This window comes from Ammospiza nelsoni, chromosome 7 (genome assembly GCF_027579445.1).
Source record: "Ammospiza nelsoni isolate bAmmNel1 chromosome 7, bAmmNel1.pri, whole genome shotgun sequence".
Lineage (NCBI taxonomy): Eukaryota > Metazoa > Chordata > Aves > Passeriformes > Passerellidae > Ammospiza > Ammospiza nelsoni.
This window is the reverse complement of record NC_080639.1, coordinates 391042-402775: the sequence shown is the minus strand read 5'-3', so window position 1 is coordinate 402775 and position 11734 is coordinate 391042. Positions and strand designations below refer to the sequence as shown.

Genomic DNA, 11734 nt, shown 5'->3' with positions numbered 1-11734 from the left:
ACCAGAGTGACCCCGGGCCCCTGGGGAGAGAGAAACCTGGACCCTCCATGTGTGTGTGCCTGGGACCCGAACATGTTACTGCGTGGCTGAAACATCTGTGGATACCATGCACAGGCCCTTTTTGCTTCTTTATCCTGGACTTTCCTAGCAGCAATTTGGGCTGCAACAGTGTGGATTTTTAAAATTATTTTTGATGAGCAGCTGGTTTTCCTGGTTTCAAGCTGGTAAATCCAGATAATCATGGAATCACAGAATGGTTTGGGTTGGGAGGGAACTGAAAGATTATCTCATGGGCAGGAACACAGATTGCTCCAAGCACTGGTATTGAACACTACCAGCTCTTCATGCTCCTCATCTGTTCGTGGGAGAATCCCTCTGCCATGGTGAGCTTTTGCCTATAAATTATTACCCTGGCATGGAGGATGGCAACCCACATAATTACAGCATCCCCCAGGCACTCCCTCTGCTACGCCTAGGAAAGCTCACACGAAATGTAAGGAAGTTTACGGGATCAATGTTAGCAGCCAGCATCATTGCCCAGGAAAAAACACACAGACACCAGCAGATTGGAAAACAACATGTGATGACTTTCAGCAGGCTCTCCCGGAAGATAAAGGGTAGAAATGTTGTCCATTAACTTGGACATTCCAGGTCAAACGATTTACAAACTCTTGCACACAAGAAAAATCACTCAGCAGGCAAAACACTGCTCCAGGGGAAAGGGGGAGGGAGAGGATTGACATGCAGGGGGTTCCCACGAGGAGTTTGGCCTCATCTTTTGCTGATCACCATGGAGCAGGTGGAATATGCCAGACCTTTAGTCAGAGTCAGAGCTGCTGCTTGAGCTGCCAGAGGGCTGGGGAAGAGAGAACAACTTTAGGACAGCAGGGAAAGGAACCTCTGTCACAGCATTCCTGAGATGGGTTAGTGACCCTGTGGTGGCTGCCCCATATTGTGGGAAGGCTGGAGGGTTTTTATTATTTTTTTACAAGACTCTTAAGGTCAATAAAGGAAATTCCAGAAAGGTCTTGCTTTCTGCCAGCAAAGACCAACATCACAGCAGATCACTTCCAGAGCTGTTTCCCTGTGAGAGGAGCTGCTGGCAGGATTTGTTTGAGAAATGCTCCCACCCCCAATGCTGGAAATAGGGCCTCGTTTAGCAGTTCCTCATTCAGACCCACTCAGGATGGTGCCCATCCCTGGAATGGTATTTTCTGCAGAATTTAGCACAAGGAATTGCTTTTCCTTTTCTGTTTTTTTGTGGTTTTTGTTGTTTTTTTTGTGAATTTTTTGTTTTTAAGGGGGAGTCAAACAGTTCCTCTGCTGCAAGACACTGAGTGAATGTCCATTATGGAGGCACAACTTGCACTCAAGTGAGCAGGACAAAGTCCCGGGATTTCATATACTGCACGGTGTGCCCCAAGCCATGCTATCACTTTAAATGGCTTCAAGGAATTTCATGGATTGCTTTTCAAATTACTCACTTAATATGACTCATTCTTGCCTATTTATTATTCTAACAAGTTTCCACATCTAAAAACAGCCACTGATGTTTGGGCAGTTTGTTCCAGCCACTACAGGGTAGGAGAGGAGAGTCCCAGCTGCTGTGGTATGCTGGAGGAGGTCTGCAGCAGAATTAGGGAAAGGTTCACTGCTGTTTCACTCTTACCTTGCCTTCATGGTGCTTGCCATGCTTCTTCTTATCGTGCTTCTTATCGTGCTTCTTATCGTGCTTCTTATCGTGCTTCTTATGGTGCTCCTGGTGTCCGTGAGGATGATGCCCTGATGGGGGGTGCCCATGGGGGTGCTGGACCGGCGGAGCAGGGCAGACTGCCACGCCACCAGGGTAGGGACCTGTGCCAGGACCAGGGTGTCCTGGAGGGGCAGCAGGGCAAACTGCAATGCCACCAGGGTAGGGACCTGTGCCAGGACCAGGGTATCCTGGAGGGGCAGGAGGGCACACTGCAAGGTGTGGGTGTGGCTGGCCTAGGAAGAAGAGGAACCTGTAAGTGGGCAGAGACAGCCTCTCCCCAGACAGACAGTACAGGGAGCTGGTGCACCCTTCCACCCAACGGGCCCACTCTGGTCTTCCTCACAAAGGACATCCCACACCCCTCTGGGATGCAGGTAAACCCCCCAGGTGTCTGAGGCCAAAGCATAGAGCTCCCCTCTAAGTCCTCCTGATGGCTGTGTGGTACCTGCAGCCCTGCCTGGCCCCACAGCCCCTCACCTTGGTTGGGGTCACACATCCTTAGTGGTCTCCAAGCTGAAAGGGAAGGACAGGCACTATTAGTCACCTCCTGCCATGAGACATCGCCCAGCCAGCAGCTGGGACCTGTCTGCTCTGCCCCACATCTGCCCCAGCACAGGGACCACGCTCGCTTCCCCCAGAGTGCCATTCCCCCACAGACCCCGGCCGTCATCCTGTCCCTTTGGTGACAGCACCAACTCCCAGAGCGACTGTCCCCCACTCCATGCACCCCCAAAGCCTAGGCATGTGGTTTCCATTTTTAATAGAAATAAATCCACACTGGCCCAGCTGGGGTGCCGAGCTCATGCCCTCGTGGGCCACAAGAGACTGGGGACACGTGCCTGGGTACAGTGCCCACCTTGGGGACAGTGCACCCATGCTCCCACTGCCCTCATGCTGCCCTGCATTCACCAAACCTGTGGAAGAGCTCCCAGAAGAAGCAACGTCGGCAGCACTCGGGATCCCCGTCCTTGGCACGGCTCTCCCGGCTGTAGGCCATCCTTAAATAACGGGGCCCTGCCCCTTTGAGCAGGGGTGCGGCGGGCAGGGGTGACACCTGAGAGGTGACACCACGCCCTCACCATGGGCATGCGAGAAACGTCAACACGCCGCTCCCAGCCGGCACAAAGGTCCCACGGGGATAATAAACACAGGCTATGGAGGGCGGTGATTCCAGCTCCCGGCGACAAGGGAGGGATAGAGTGAGTCAGCTGACCCCACTATGAACCCTGACTGTGCTCCCTGTGAACCGGGTGACCTTCCCACAGACGGGGCTGTGGGACAGCAGGTGTGGGGGCCTGACACTGCTCACAGTGCTGCCAGGGTGTGCAGGTGGAGGACACAGTATCTGCTGACACACTCGGTCAACAGGGACAGGAGGCAGGGCTGGATGCCCTGATTTTCAGGTTTTCCTCTTGGAGGATCTATGAGGAGGGTGTAGGATTTCTCCCATCTCAACCCACCCCATCTCCCTGCTAATGCCTCTGATGGTGCCTCATGTTTGGGAGTGCTCCCTTCCTAAGCAATTCAACGGGTTGGAATTGTCACACACAGCCTGAAAGACACCTGGCAGAAAGGGACTGTGCCAGGTCTTGCCCCAGATCTCGGGTAGGAGGGTGTTTCATGGGGGTTTCTGAACAAAGGAACTGTACAGGGTCAGGAGGTATTCATGCACGGGGATCTCCTTACAGGCAATGCTACAAGGATCCTGCCATCCCTTCTGTTAGGATCACTGTGGTCCCAGACACTGCCAGCCCAATCGTCTACTTCTGCCCTGGGGATCGGAGGATGGAGCCTGGGGTCTAAGTACCAGACAGCAAAAATTCCCCTTGTCCAGGGAAAGGCCAGGGAATATGATGCTGGATGTGCCTGAGCAGACCAGCTGTTACAGATACATATTATAATATTGACTTTTCACAAATATTTAAATGGATTTGATATGTGTGATGTTAAAGTAACTTTGTTATATAATTTCTATTTCTACTGTCAATTAAGCTTACACATAGTGAAATAGCTATGCTTGTGTTAAAATGCCTGCTTGGATGGGATAACATCCAATAAACACAGGATGAGGAAACCTTCTAGATATGCCAACTATCAGCACTCACCATTAGAAGAAAGCATGGACCAAGGCCCAAACTGGAAGTGATTAGCAGAAGGAGTCAAAACCACAGCCAAGAAACACACATGCTCTAAAAAGGTGGACCAAAGGAGGGGCCATGTCAAACAGTTCCTGGAAAATGTAAACTAGTTTATGGATACGCATAAGGGTCTATGAATATGCAACAGGCTGATGTAAGGGAAAAGGTATTTAAGGGGGATCCCCAAAGGTGGCAGTGTGGTCTTGGCTGAGTGCCAAGATGCACCCGTAAGAACCTTTGCTCCATGGTTCTTGTCTCCTATTGTCCTTTATTAAACTTCTTAAGTTTTCACAGGAGAGTGAATGTGTTATTCACACAGCCCTCCAGAGGTGAACACCTTGCCAAGCATAGGCAAGGCCAAGAGTATTTCCCAGCTGTATTTGCCACTGCAGAACCCCCGGAGCGCTCCCAAGCCTTTCTCAGGCCACCCGCTTTTCCAGCAGTGCCAGCACAACTGCCGAGCCTTGCTTCGCCTCTTCCAGCAGCCCAGACACCTTCTGTGACATCTGTGTGGGGACAAGATAAGTCATTTGCCACCCGACAGGCCAGAAGAGCCATCCCCTGGGCACCACATGTGTCCCGCCGGTGGCAGATGGGCACAAGGGGTTCCAGGCCACCACTGCCCCCTCCGCCACCGCTCAGCTGCACCGCCAGGCCCAGCTCACCACAAGCTTGAACTTGTCGTCCGTGATGTCCTTGAGGTTGATAATGACATTGAAGTAAGCTCCGAACACTGCCGCTTCCAGCATTTTGGCTCCCACCTGGGAAAAGTCAGGCTGGCGAGAAGCTCTCCTGGTGAACCAGCTCCACCATACGGCGCTGAAGCAAGTCAGACCCTCATGCTGCAGGACTCCCACCCTGCACCACCCAGCAGCATGCAGCGCTTTCCAACCTGTTGGTATTCTCAGGAAATGGCTGCCAAAGAATTACTGGGTGGAAATTACTGGCCAGTTTGGGAAGCACAGCTGGAGAGATGTACCCTGGAAGTCAGGACATGAGGGAACACCTTGCAGGGCAAGTGTGTGTGAGCTGGGGCCATTACCTGGATGTCAGATTTGCAGGCCAGGTTGCAGTGTTGTGCCAGCTCCTTCAGAGCAGGCCAGAGCCCATTCACCTTCTCTGCCAGGCCATAGGGCACCCCCACGGCCATCTTCAGCCCCTGCTGCATGGCAGCTGTGCGTCTGAGAGGAGGGACAGCCCTGGGTTGAGCGCTGGGTGGCTGTGCCCACACAGTCAGCCAATCCCCACCAGCCCAGCTCACCTCTCCCGCTCCTCAGGGGTGTTCTTGGGCAGCTTCATGGCTTCCTGCAGGCAAAGAAAAGCAGGTTTGCTGCCATCACCCATATCATGCCTTGCATCGGGTGTCAGGGCACATCCCATAGCTCCCATGCTCTTGCAAACCTCCCTTATGTGACAATGTCCCTTCCCCAGGCCCTGCTTTAGCATCCCTGGAAGTGTTCAAAAAGCAAGCAGAAGTGGCACTTTGCCATATGGTTTAGTGGGCATGGGTGTACTCAGTGGAAGGTTGGACTTGATAATCTTGGAGGTCTTTTCCAACCTTAATGACTCTGTGATTCTAAGGTCAGAGCCCTGGTCCTAAGGAATCCAGAGCACATCGATCCCAGCCCTCCTCCCAGCTGGAAAGTCCTCCTGTTTCCCTGTAGGATGCCTCTGCTGGAACCTCACCATGTAGCTGTTGAAGGCACAGGAGTCAGCATCCACCATTGCCACCAGCTCGTCCATGGCCTGGTGGAAAGGGGGGACCAGCTTCCTCATGATGGAGTCCAGGTCCTCAAACTGCCGCTTCCCGTAGCTCATCAGCCCCACCATGCTGCCCAGTGCTGCTCCCTGCCAGGGTAAATCCTCCAGTAGGACACAGTGGGCACTGCTACCACCATGCCAGCTCTGCTTGGCACACCAAGGCCCTTTAGGCCTCTGTCTTGGTGTGGGGCACATACCAGGGCTCCCGCAGCCGCAGACACGGAGCCTCCTCCTGGCGCTGCTGACCTTGCTCCGACCGCTCGCACAAAGGCACCCAGTGGCTTGGCCACCAGCCCCCTGCCCACGTCTCCTGCCTCCACCAAGTACCTGCAGCACAGGTGTTTTAGAGCCCTCCAGGCACAGGGACACCACCACCACCCAGACCCAGCACTGCCCTCTCCAGCATTGGCCCCGTGAATTAGTAGGGGACTAAAACCCAGCCTGAGGGTCAGGGTAAGGACTGGGAACCCCATGGGGGACATTTGGGGAACACAGGCGGTGTGGGGGTTGCTCTGCATTAGCCAGGTTGGGCTGATGCAAGCAGCATTGGTGGGATAGAAACACCTCTGCAGCCATGGCCCAGGAAGGGTGACAAGGACTTCACCTCGTGGATGGATTTCCCTTCCTTTCCCCCCACAGACTCATGTTTCACACAGGTGCCACAGCATGTGAACCAGAGGCAGTGAATTTTGCATGGGGATAGGGGAAGAAATTTAGCATTCAAATCTGGCCACAAAACCTGCTCCCACTGCCTGCTGAAGCAACCTGGAGTTTCCCCCACTCCATGTGTACAGCCATCAGCATTTGGTAGCAGGGACCGCCCTGATCTTGCCCAACCACCCAGCAGAGATGTCCCCAGGCTGTGAAGAGGAGCTGGGAGCAGCCACCACTCCCAAAACAAGCTGAGTACAGGATGCAGGCATCAGGATCCCCCCATCCAGGGAGGAATGGGCACCATGACAAGAAGTGGGATGTGAGTCCCTACTCGATGATGCGCTCCCGAGGGTGAAATGGAGACAGGGAGTCCAGACCCAGACGACTGACCACCTGCAAGGAGCAGCACCACTGTGTCAACCCTGTCACGTAAGTCCTGTTGCATCCTCATTCCCCACTGCTAATAACCATGGGTGAGTCAGCACTGGGACTGGGCCACCACCCAGGGAGAGGACAGCTGGCACCACCAGCCTATCCCATCGCAGACTCGGGGGTGGTGTGGGGTCACCTCTGAATGACTGGGAGCTATACTGATAAATCATTAGCTTGCTCTTATCTAGCACATTCCCCACAGGCTGGAAAAGTCCCTCCCTCCTGCAGTGGAACAGCAGAGCTTGTCTCCTCCTTTCCAGCTAACTCCCCGTCCTGGGACAGCCTCCCATAATGCCACACACTGTCCTTGAGCCCTGGGTACACTTCCTTCCCCTCCTGGCCTCCATGCAGGCAAGACGAGCAGCTGCCACCCACATTCAATCCTCATACGTTGTGGTTCCTGCTCCCTATGCATCTCAGCATCCTTAGCTCAATAAGCAGCTTGTCCTACCCCACAAAATCCACACTGGAAACAAATGTCTGAGGCCTGAGCAGTCCCAAATTTCTGCTCAGTGCCACTTTGGGAGGCTGGTGGGGGGGTGGGATGTGTCTCTCCCATGATCCCACCCTTGTGATGGTATCAGGGGAAGCCACATTACCAGCCTGATCTTCTGTTCCTCCTCCAGTATGAAGAGTTTTTCCTTCTTGATGTAAAAGTCAGCTGCATCCAGAATGGCCTTCTTGGGAACAAGCCCTACCAGCTGAGACCCCACCACAGGGAGATTCAATTCCTGCAAAGGACATCCGAAATGTGATTTTCCCCAGAGGCCTGCTGCCACTACTACCTCAGCCTGGTGGTCCTCATCCCTTCGCAGGACATGGGAAGCTCACAGAAAATCTTTCAGCAGAGGAGCTGGGAGCTCGCAGCAAGTTGATGAGTTTCTGGGAGTTTTGTGCCATTCAGCACTTTGGCTGAGCTAAGCATGAGAGAAACCAGAGCCTGACCTGACAGTGAGGAAGGAAACTTGTTGGGAGATGTCCTCTGGGAAGCCCCCTTGGGAACAGGCACCCCAAGCCACCCACCTGTGCATCTCGGCAGATCTCCTCATAGACGGTGTGGAGTGGTGTGGTCTCAAAGTCCAGCAGGTTCGTTGAAACCTGGGCCATGTTCTCCTCCTCCAAATACCAGCCAATGCCTTGCACCTTCTTCAAGCGCCCAGGCTGCCAACAACTGCCACATTCAGGGCACAGCCCAGGAGGTGTGGGGACAGGCAGGTGTGCTCCTGGTGTGCCCGTGCTCTTGATGTACCTGGCTGGGGCCGCGGCCCTGCTCACGGATGTTGAGGGCGATGCGATGAGCCTGCTCCTTGGTGCACAGCAGGTTGATGTTGTACGCAATAAGGAAGGTCCGGGCACCTGTCACTGTGGCTCCCCACCGGGGGACAAAAGTTGGGGGCCCAAAATCAGGAGCCCACTCTGGTTTTGCAAGCTGGAGTGGAGGGAAGAGAGTGTGTGTACTGGCACTGCCAGGAGCACATGCCACCCTCGCAAGGAGGGCATCTCCCTCCCCAGCTGGAGTCTGCCATGACCACCTGTGTCACCAGCTCCTCTTGGTGCAAAGGGACTACACCAAGTAGTCCTTGGTAGCCCCCAGTAGTCCAAGGCAGCCCCCAGTGTGCTCCCTGAAGCCAGGGAAGTACAGGTCAGGTCTGCCCAGCCGGTGCCACCACCAAGCTCACCTTCTCAGGGAGCGCCTCGTACTCCCCAGCACGGATGGAGGGCAGGGCTTTCCTGCTCTCGTGCCGTGCTGCCGCTCCATACAGGTAAACTGCAAGACACAGCTGGGGGTGAGCACTGCCAGGCAAGGCTGGCACTTTCTCCAACAGTTGAATCATGCAGGATGGGATGGAATGTGGAGAGGTTCCTGAACCCACTCACCAGGTACACCTAGCTCTGCTGCCAAGCGCTGCCCGAAGATGTGGGCACAAGTGACACACTCCTCCATGCTGACATTCCTCACTGGCACAAAGGGACAGACGTCCAAGGCCCCCATCCGAGGGTGCTCACCTGGTGGTGGGGCAGATATACAAGTGGGAGGTGGGAAGAAAAAGCAGACAAGGAGGGAGAACACACTTTTGCACACTCTTACAGACTGGACACCATTGCTGTGAGAAAGTCATAGAATCACAGACTAACCCAAGTTGGAAGAGACCCACCAGGATCATTGAGTCCAACCCCTGGGCCTCCACAGGGCAGCCATAACAATCCCACCATGTGCCTGGGAGCATTGCAAATGCTTCTTAAACTCTTTCAGGCCTGGGCCTGTGACCACAGTCCCTGTTCCAGTGCCATGCTTGGTCCCAGCAGTATGGCAGTCCCCTCTGTCCCTCTGTGCCAGCCCAGCCCCTGGGCCTCTCCCAAGCTCACCCAAGTGTTGGCTCATGTCAATGAGCTGCCCAGCCACACGGGCTGCGCTCAATGCCCCTTCCACCACAGCCTCAGGGGACCCCACAAAGGTGTAGACAGTGCGGTTGGTGGAGGCGCCGGCATCCACATCCAGCAGCACACATCCCAGTGTCCGGGAGATGGCCTGTGCCACTGCATCGATCACCTGCTGGGCAGAGATGGGAGCAAGGGGGCTGAGATGGATGGGACTATACAACAGCCATGGCTTTTCAAGAGAGGGGGCATCTCAGATCTTCCCCTTCCCACTGGTGATGGGGTTGACAATGACCCCGTGATCAGTGGGGATGCAGCCCTGCACAAGCATCCCACTCCCATCCAGGGGGTTTGGGGCACCCTGGCTCCCCAAACTCCCTGTGGTGGGGGAGAGACACCTGGCTGCTGCTGCATGTCACAGAGCACCACCATAAACTGCTGTTCCTGAGGATACATCCACCTGCCAGCTTCCCAACACATTTGGCTCTGCTAAGCCTCTTCCCTGCAGGAGGCTGTGTTTTTACACCCATGCTGGGTTTACTAAATTCTCCTGCCACTGGCAGAGCCAAAGTTCACTTGAAGGCTGATGCCCAGGACAGACTCCATTAACCTTGATAGTGTGCTTTGTCACAACTGCAAGCAATGTTTCTCTGCAGAGAAATATTCCAGACCAAGCCCAGAGCTGGTGCTACAGCAACCTGCTGGCAATGGTGGAAGAGGTCTCAGCCCCTGCTTCCCACTGAGGTGCTATAAGGGACTCAAAGCTAGCTTTAGACATTTTTGGAACCAGCCAAGTGGTGAAAGGTGCATGGCACTGCAAAGGAGGCATGGCAGAGTCTAGCAGTGCATACCGCTCTGCAGGGGGAAACCTGGCTGTCAGCAGCCCGGTGTCACCCACCCCTCAGCCCTTCCACATACTCCCTCACCTCTTTGTTATTCCCCTCTGAGAAGTTGGGGACGCATTCCACCAGCTTGGCCATGGTCCCACGGTCTGCTTGCAGCCCTCAGCCCCCGGCTCGGCTCTTCACACCCTGGGGGTTTCCTGCCCTTTCCCGTCCCACTGCAGAGCGAAAGCCTCTCAGCAGCCAGCACGTTGCCTCTTTCCCAAGCTGGAGTTTCTCATTAACTGAATCGATCTGTGGCCAGGGGACAGAAAGGGGCTTGGATAAACACCATCATACTGACCCTACCGTGCTTGGAACAGCTCCGGGCACAAGGGCTCTGTGAGGCCAGATGGCAGCACTCACCAGCACCAATTAATATATAAAGAAAAAAAATCTGCTGCAATCAGCAAGATTGCTCTAGTTACTAGTTACCACGAGCTACAGACAAATCACTGCAACATGACCGCTATTAACCACAGGGGGGCCACTCCACGCAGGACATGTGCACTACGAACACCGGCTAAAATCCATCGCTGTGAGCAGGATTCGAACCTGCGCAGGGAGTCCCTATTGGATTTCGAGTCCAACGCCTTCACCTCTCGGCCATCACAGCGGCGGTCCCCCGTGCGGCGGGGCGCGATCCCCCCGGGCTGCACGGCGCTCCGTCCTGCCGGGAAGGGCGGAAATGTCCGGGTGTCCCGAGCCACGTGGACGAAGCAGGGCCTGCATCGCGCCGCGGCTCGTTGGTCTAGGGGTATGATTCTCGCTTAGGGTGCGAGAGGTCCCGGGTTCAAATCCCGGACGAGCCCTTCTTTTTACACACCCAGCCCCCACCCTCACCACACCTCAACTCACTGCAAGCACCCGGCCCTGGCATTCGCACTCCCCCCTCGCCACCTCCGCCCGCCCGCCCGCCCGCCCGACACTGCAGCCGCCCGACACTGCAGCCGCCCGACACTGCAGCCGCCCGACACAGGCCTGCCACGCCTCCACTCTGCCCCTTACCTGCCCTGCCTGCTCTGCGCCACACTTATTCGCCCTGCTCCAAGCCCCTCCCCAGCCCAATGACACCTAAGGCACCCGCACTGCCTGCCAACACCTGAAGGCCCTTTCCCCAGCTTGGGCGGCAGGGCAAGGCAGCAGACACAGGCATTTGCTCGGATGCAGGAGAACGCCGGGCCAGGTGCCCTGGCACGGGGATGTAGCTCAGCGGGAGAGCGCTTGCTTTGCATGCTAAGAGGCCCTGGGATCAACCCCCAGCATCTCCATCTCCTTTTGCCGCTCCAGAGCCCTCCGCATACGCATACACGGCCCCCAGAGAGCCCCAGATGGCCCACAAGAAATCCCTGCGGCTCCCTGTGGGCACGGGGCAGCTGGGATTGCCTGCCGGCAACCCAAGGCGGGCAGCAAGGAAATGCGTGGCGAGATGTCCCTCCTTGGCCAGGTGCCGTAGAGAGTGGAGGCAGCCCGAGTCCCTTCCCCACGGGGCTCCCGGTGTCTCCTGGCGTGAGCACGGGTGCTGGGGCTCACGCGGGTGTCGGCGCAGCGCTGGGTGTGTAAAAAGAAGGGCTCGTCCGGGATTTGAACCCGGGACCTCTCGCACCCTAAGCGAGAATCATACCCCTAGACCAACGAGCCGCAGGGCTTAAGCTCTCCCGCCCTTCCCGATCTGCCCCAGCGCACCCCGCACACGTCCCCGCTGCCGCTCACAGCGCGGCGCTCCACGCTCACAC

The 11734-nt window shown here is 55.8% G+C and overlaps 2 protein-coding genes and 4 non-coding genes across 7 annotated transcripts; 2 read left to right on the top strand and 4 right to left on the bottom strand.

The window, feature by feature from the left end:
- Positions 1–566: 566 nt before the first annotated feature.
- On the bottom strand, positions 567–2714 carry LOC132075659 (uncharacterized histidine-rich protein DDB_G0274557-like). The gene is made up of 4 exons (XM_059476264.1): positions 2668–2714; positions 2231–2266; positions 1670–1854; positions 567–856 (listed from the first exon to the last, which is right to left on the bottom strand). The coding sequence occupies exons 2-4, from the start codon at positions 2247–2249 to the stop codon at positions 818–820; spliced, it is 243 nt and encodes an 80-aa protein (XP_059332247.1). The 5' UTR covers positions 2250–2266; positions 2668–2714; the 3' UTR covers positions 567–817.
- Positions 2715–4145: 1431 nt separating this feature from the next.
- On the bottom strand, positions 4146–10214 carry FTCD (formimidoyltransferase cyclodeaminase). 2 transcript variants are annotated; one of them, XM_059476154.1, is made up of 14 exons: positions 10044–10214; positions 9106–9289; positions 8617–8745; positions 8418–8506; positions 7988–8167; positions 7762–7899; positions 7338–7469; positions 6638–6699; positions 5850–5979; positions 5578–5739; positions 5153–5196; positions 4934–5072; positions 4557–4652; positions 4146–4397 (listed from the first exon to the last, which is right to left on the bottom strand). In XM_059476154.1, exons 1-14 carry the CDS (start codon positions 10095–10097, stop codon positions 4311–4313), a joined length of 1626 nt encoding a protein of 541 aa, XP_059332137.1. In that variant the 5' UTR covers positions 10098–10214; the 3' UTR covers positions 4146–4310. The 2 variants fall into 2 exon arrangements, with proteins under 2 accessions (XP_059332137.1, XP_059332136.1); XM_059476153.1 differs by having other exon boundaries at positions 9106–9292; positions 10044–10117.
- A 318-nt stretch (positions 10215–10532) lies between these two features.
- TRNAS-CGA (transfer RNA serine (anticodon CGA)) lies at positions 10533–10614 on the bottom strand. The gene has a single exon. It is a non-coding gene; the product is annotated as a tRNA-Ser (tRNA).
- A 124-nt stretch (positions 10615–10738) lies between these two features.
- TRNAP-AGG (transfer RNA proline (anticodon AGG)) lies at positions 10739–10810 on the top strand. Its single transcript has one exon. It is a non-coding gene; the product is annotated as a tRNA-Pro (tRNA).
- Positions 10811–11196: 386 nt separating this feature from the next.
- On the top strand, positions 11197–11269 carry TRNAA-UGC (transfer RNA alanine (anticodon UGC)). The gene has a single exon. It is a non-coding gene; the product is annotated as a tRNA-Ala (tRNA).
- Positions 11270–11567: 298 nt separating this feature from the next.
- TRNAP-AGG (transfer RNA proline (anticodon AGG)) lies at positions 11568–11639 on the bottom strand. Its single transcript has one exon. It is a non-coding gene; the product is annotated as a tRNA-Pro (tRNA).
- Positions 11640–11734: the final 95 nt, after the last annotated feature.

Excerpts from the sequence above, each read along its gene's own strand:
- FTCD (XM_059476153.1), bottom strand. The coding sequence starts at position 10,097 with ATGGCCAAGCTGGTGGAATGCGTCCCCAACTTCTCAGAGGGGAATAAC. Across the intron at positions 8,168-8,417 it reads ACGAGGCGCTCCCTGAGAAG|CTTGCAAAACCAGAGTGGGC; the intron begins GTGAGCTTGGTG and ends CCTCCACTCCAG. Across the intron at positions 7,900-7,987 it reads AGGGCCGCGGCCCCAGCCAG|CCTGGGCGCTTGAAGAAGGT; the intron begins GTACATCAAGAG and ends AGTTGTTGGCAG.
- LOC132075659 (XM_059476264.1), bottom strand. Across the intron at positions 857-1,669 it reads GCAAGCACCATGAAGGCAAG|CCCTCTGGCAGCTCAAGCAG; the intron begins GTAAGAGTGAAA and ends TCTCTTCCCCAG.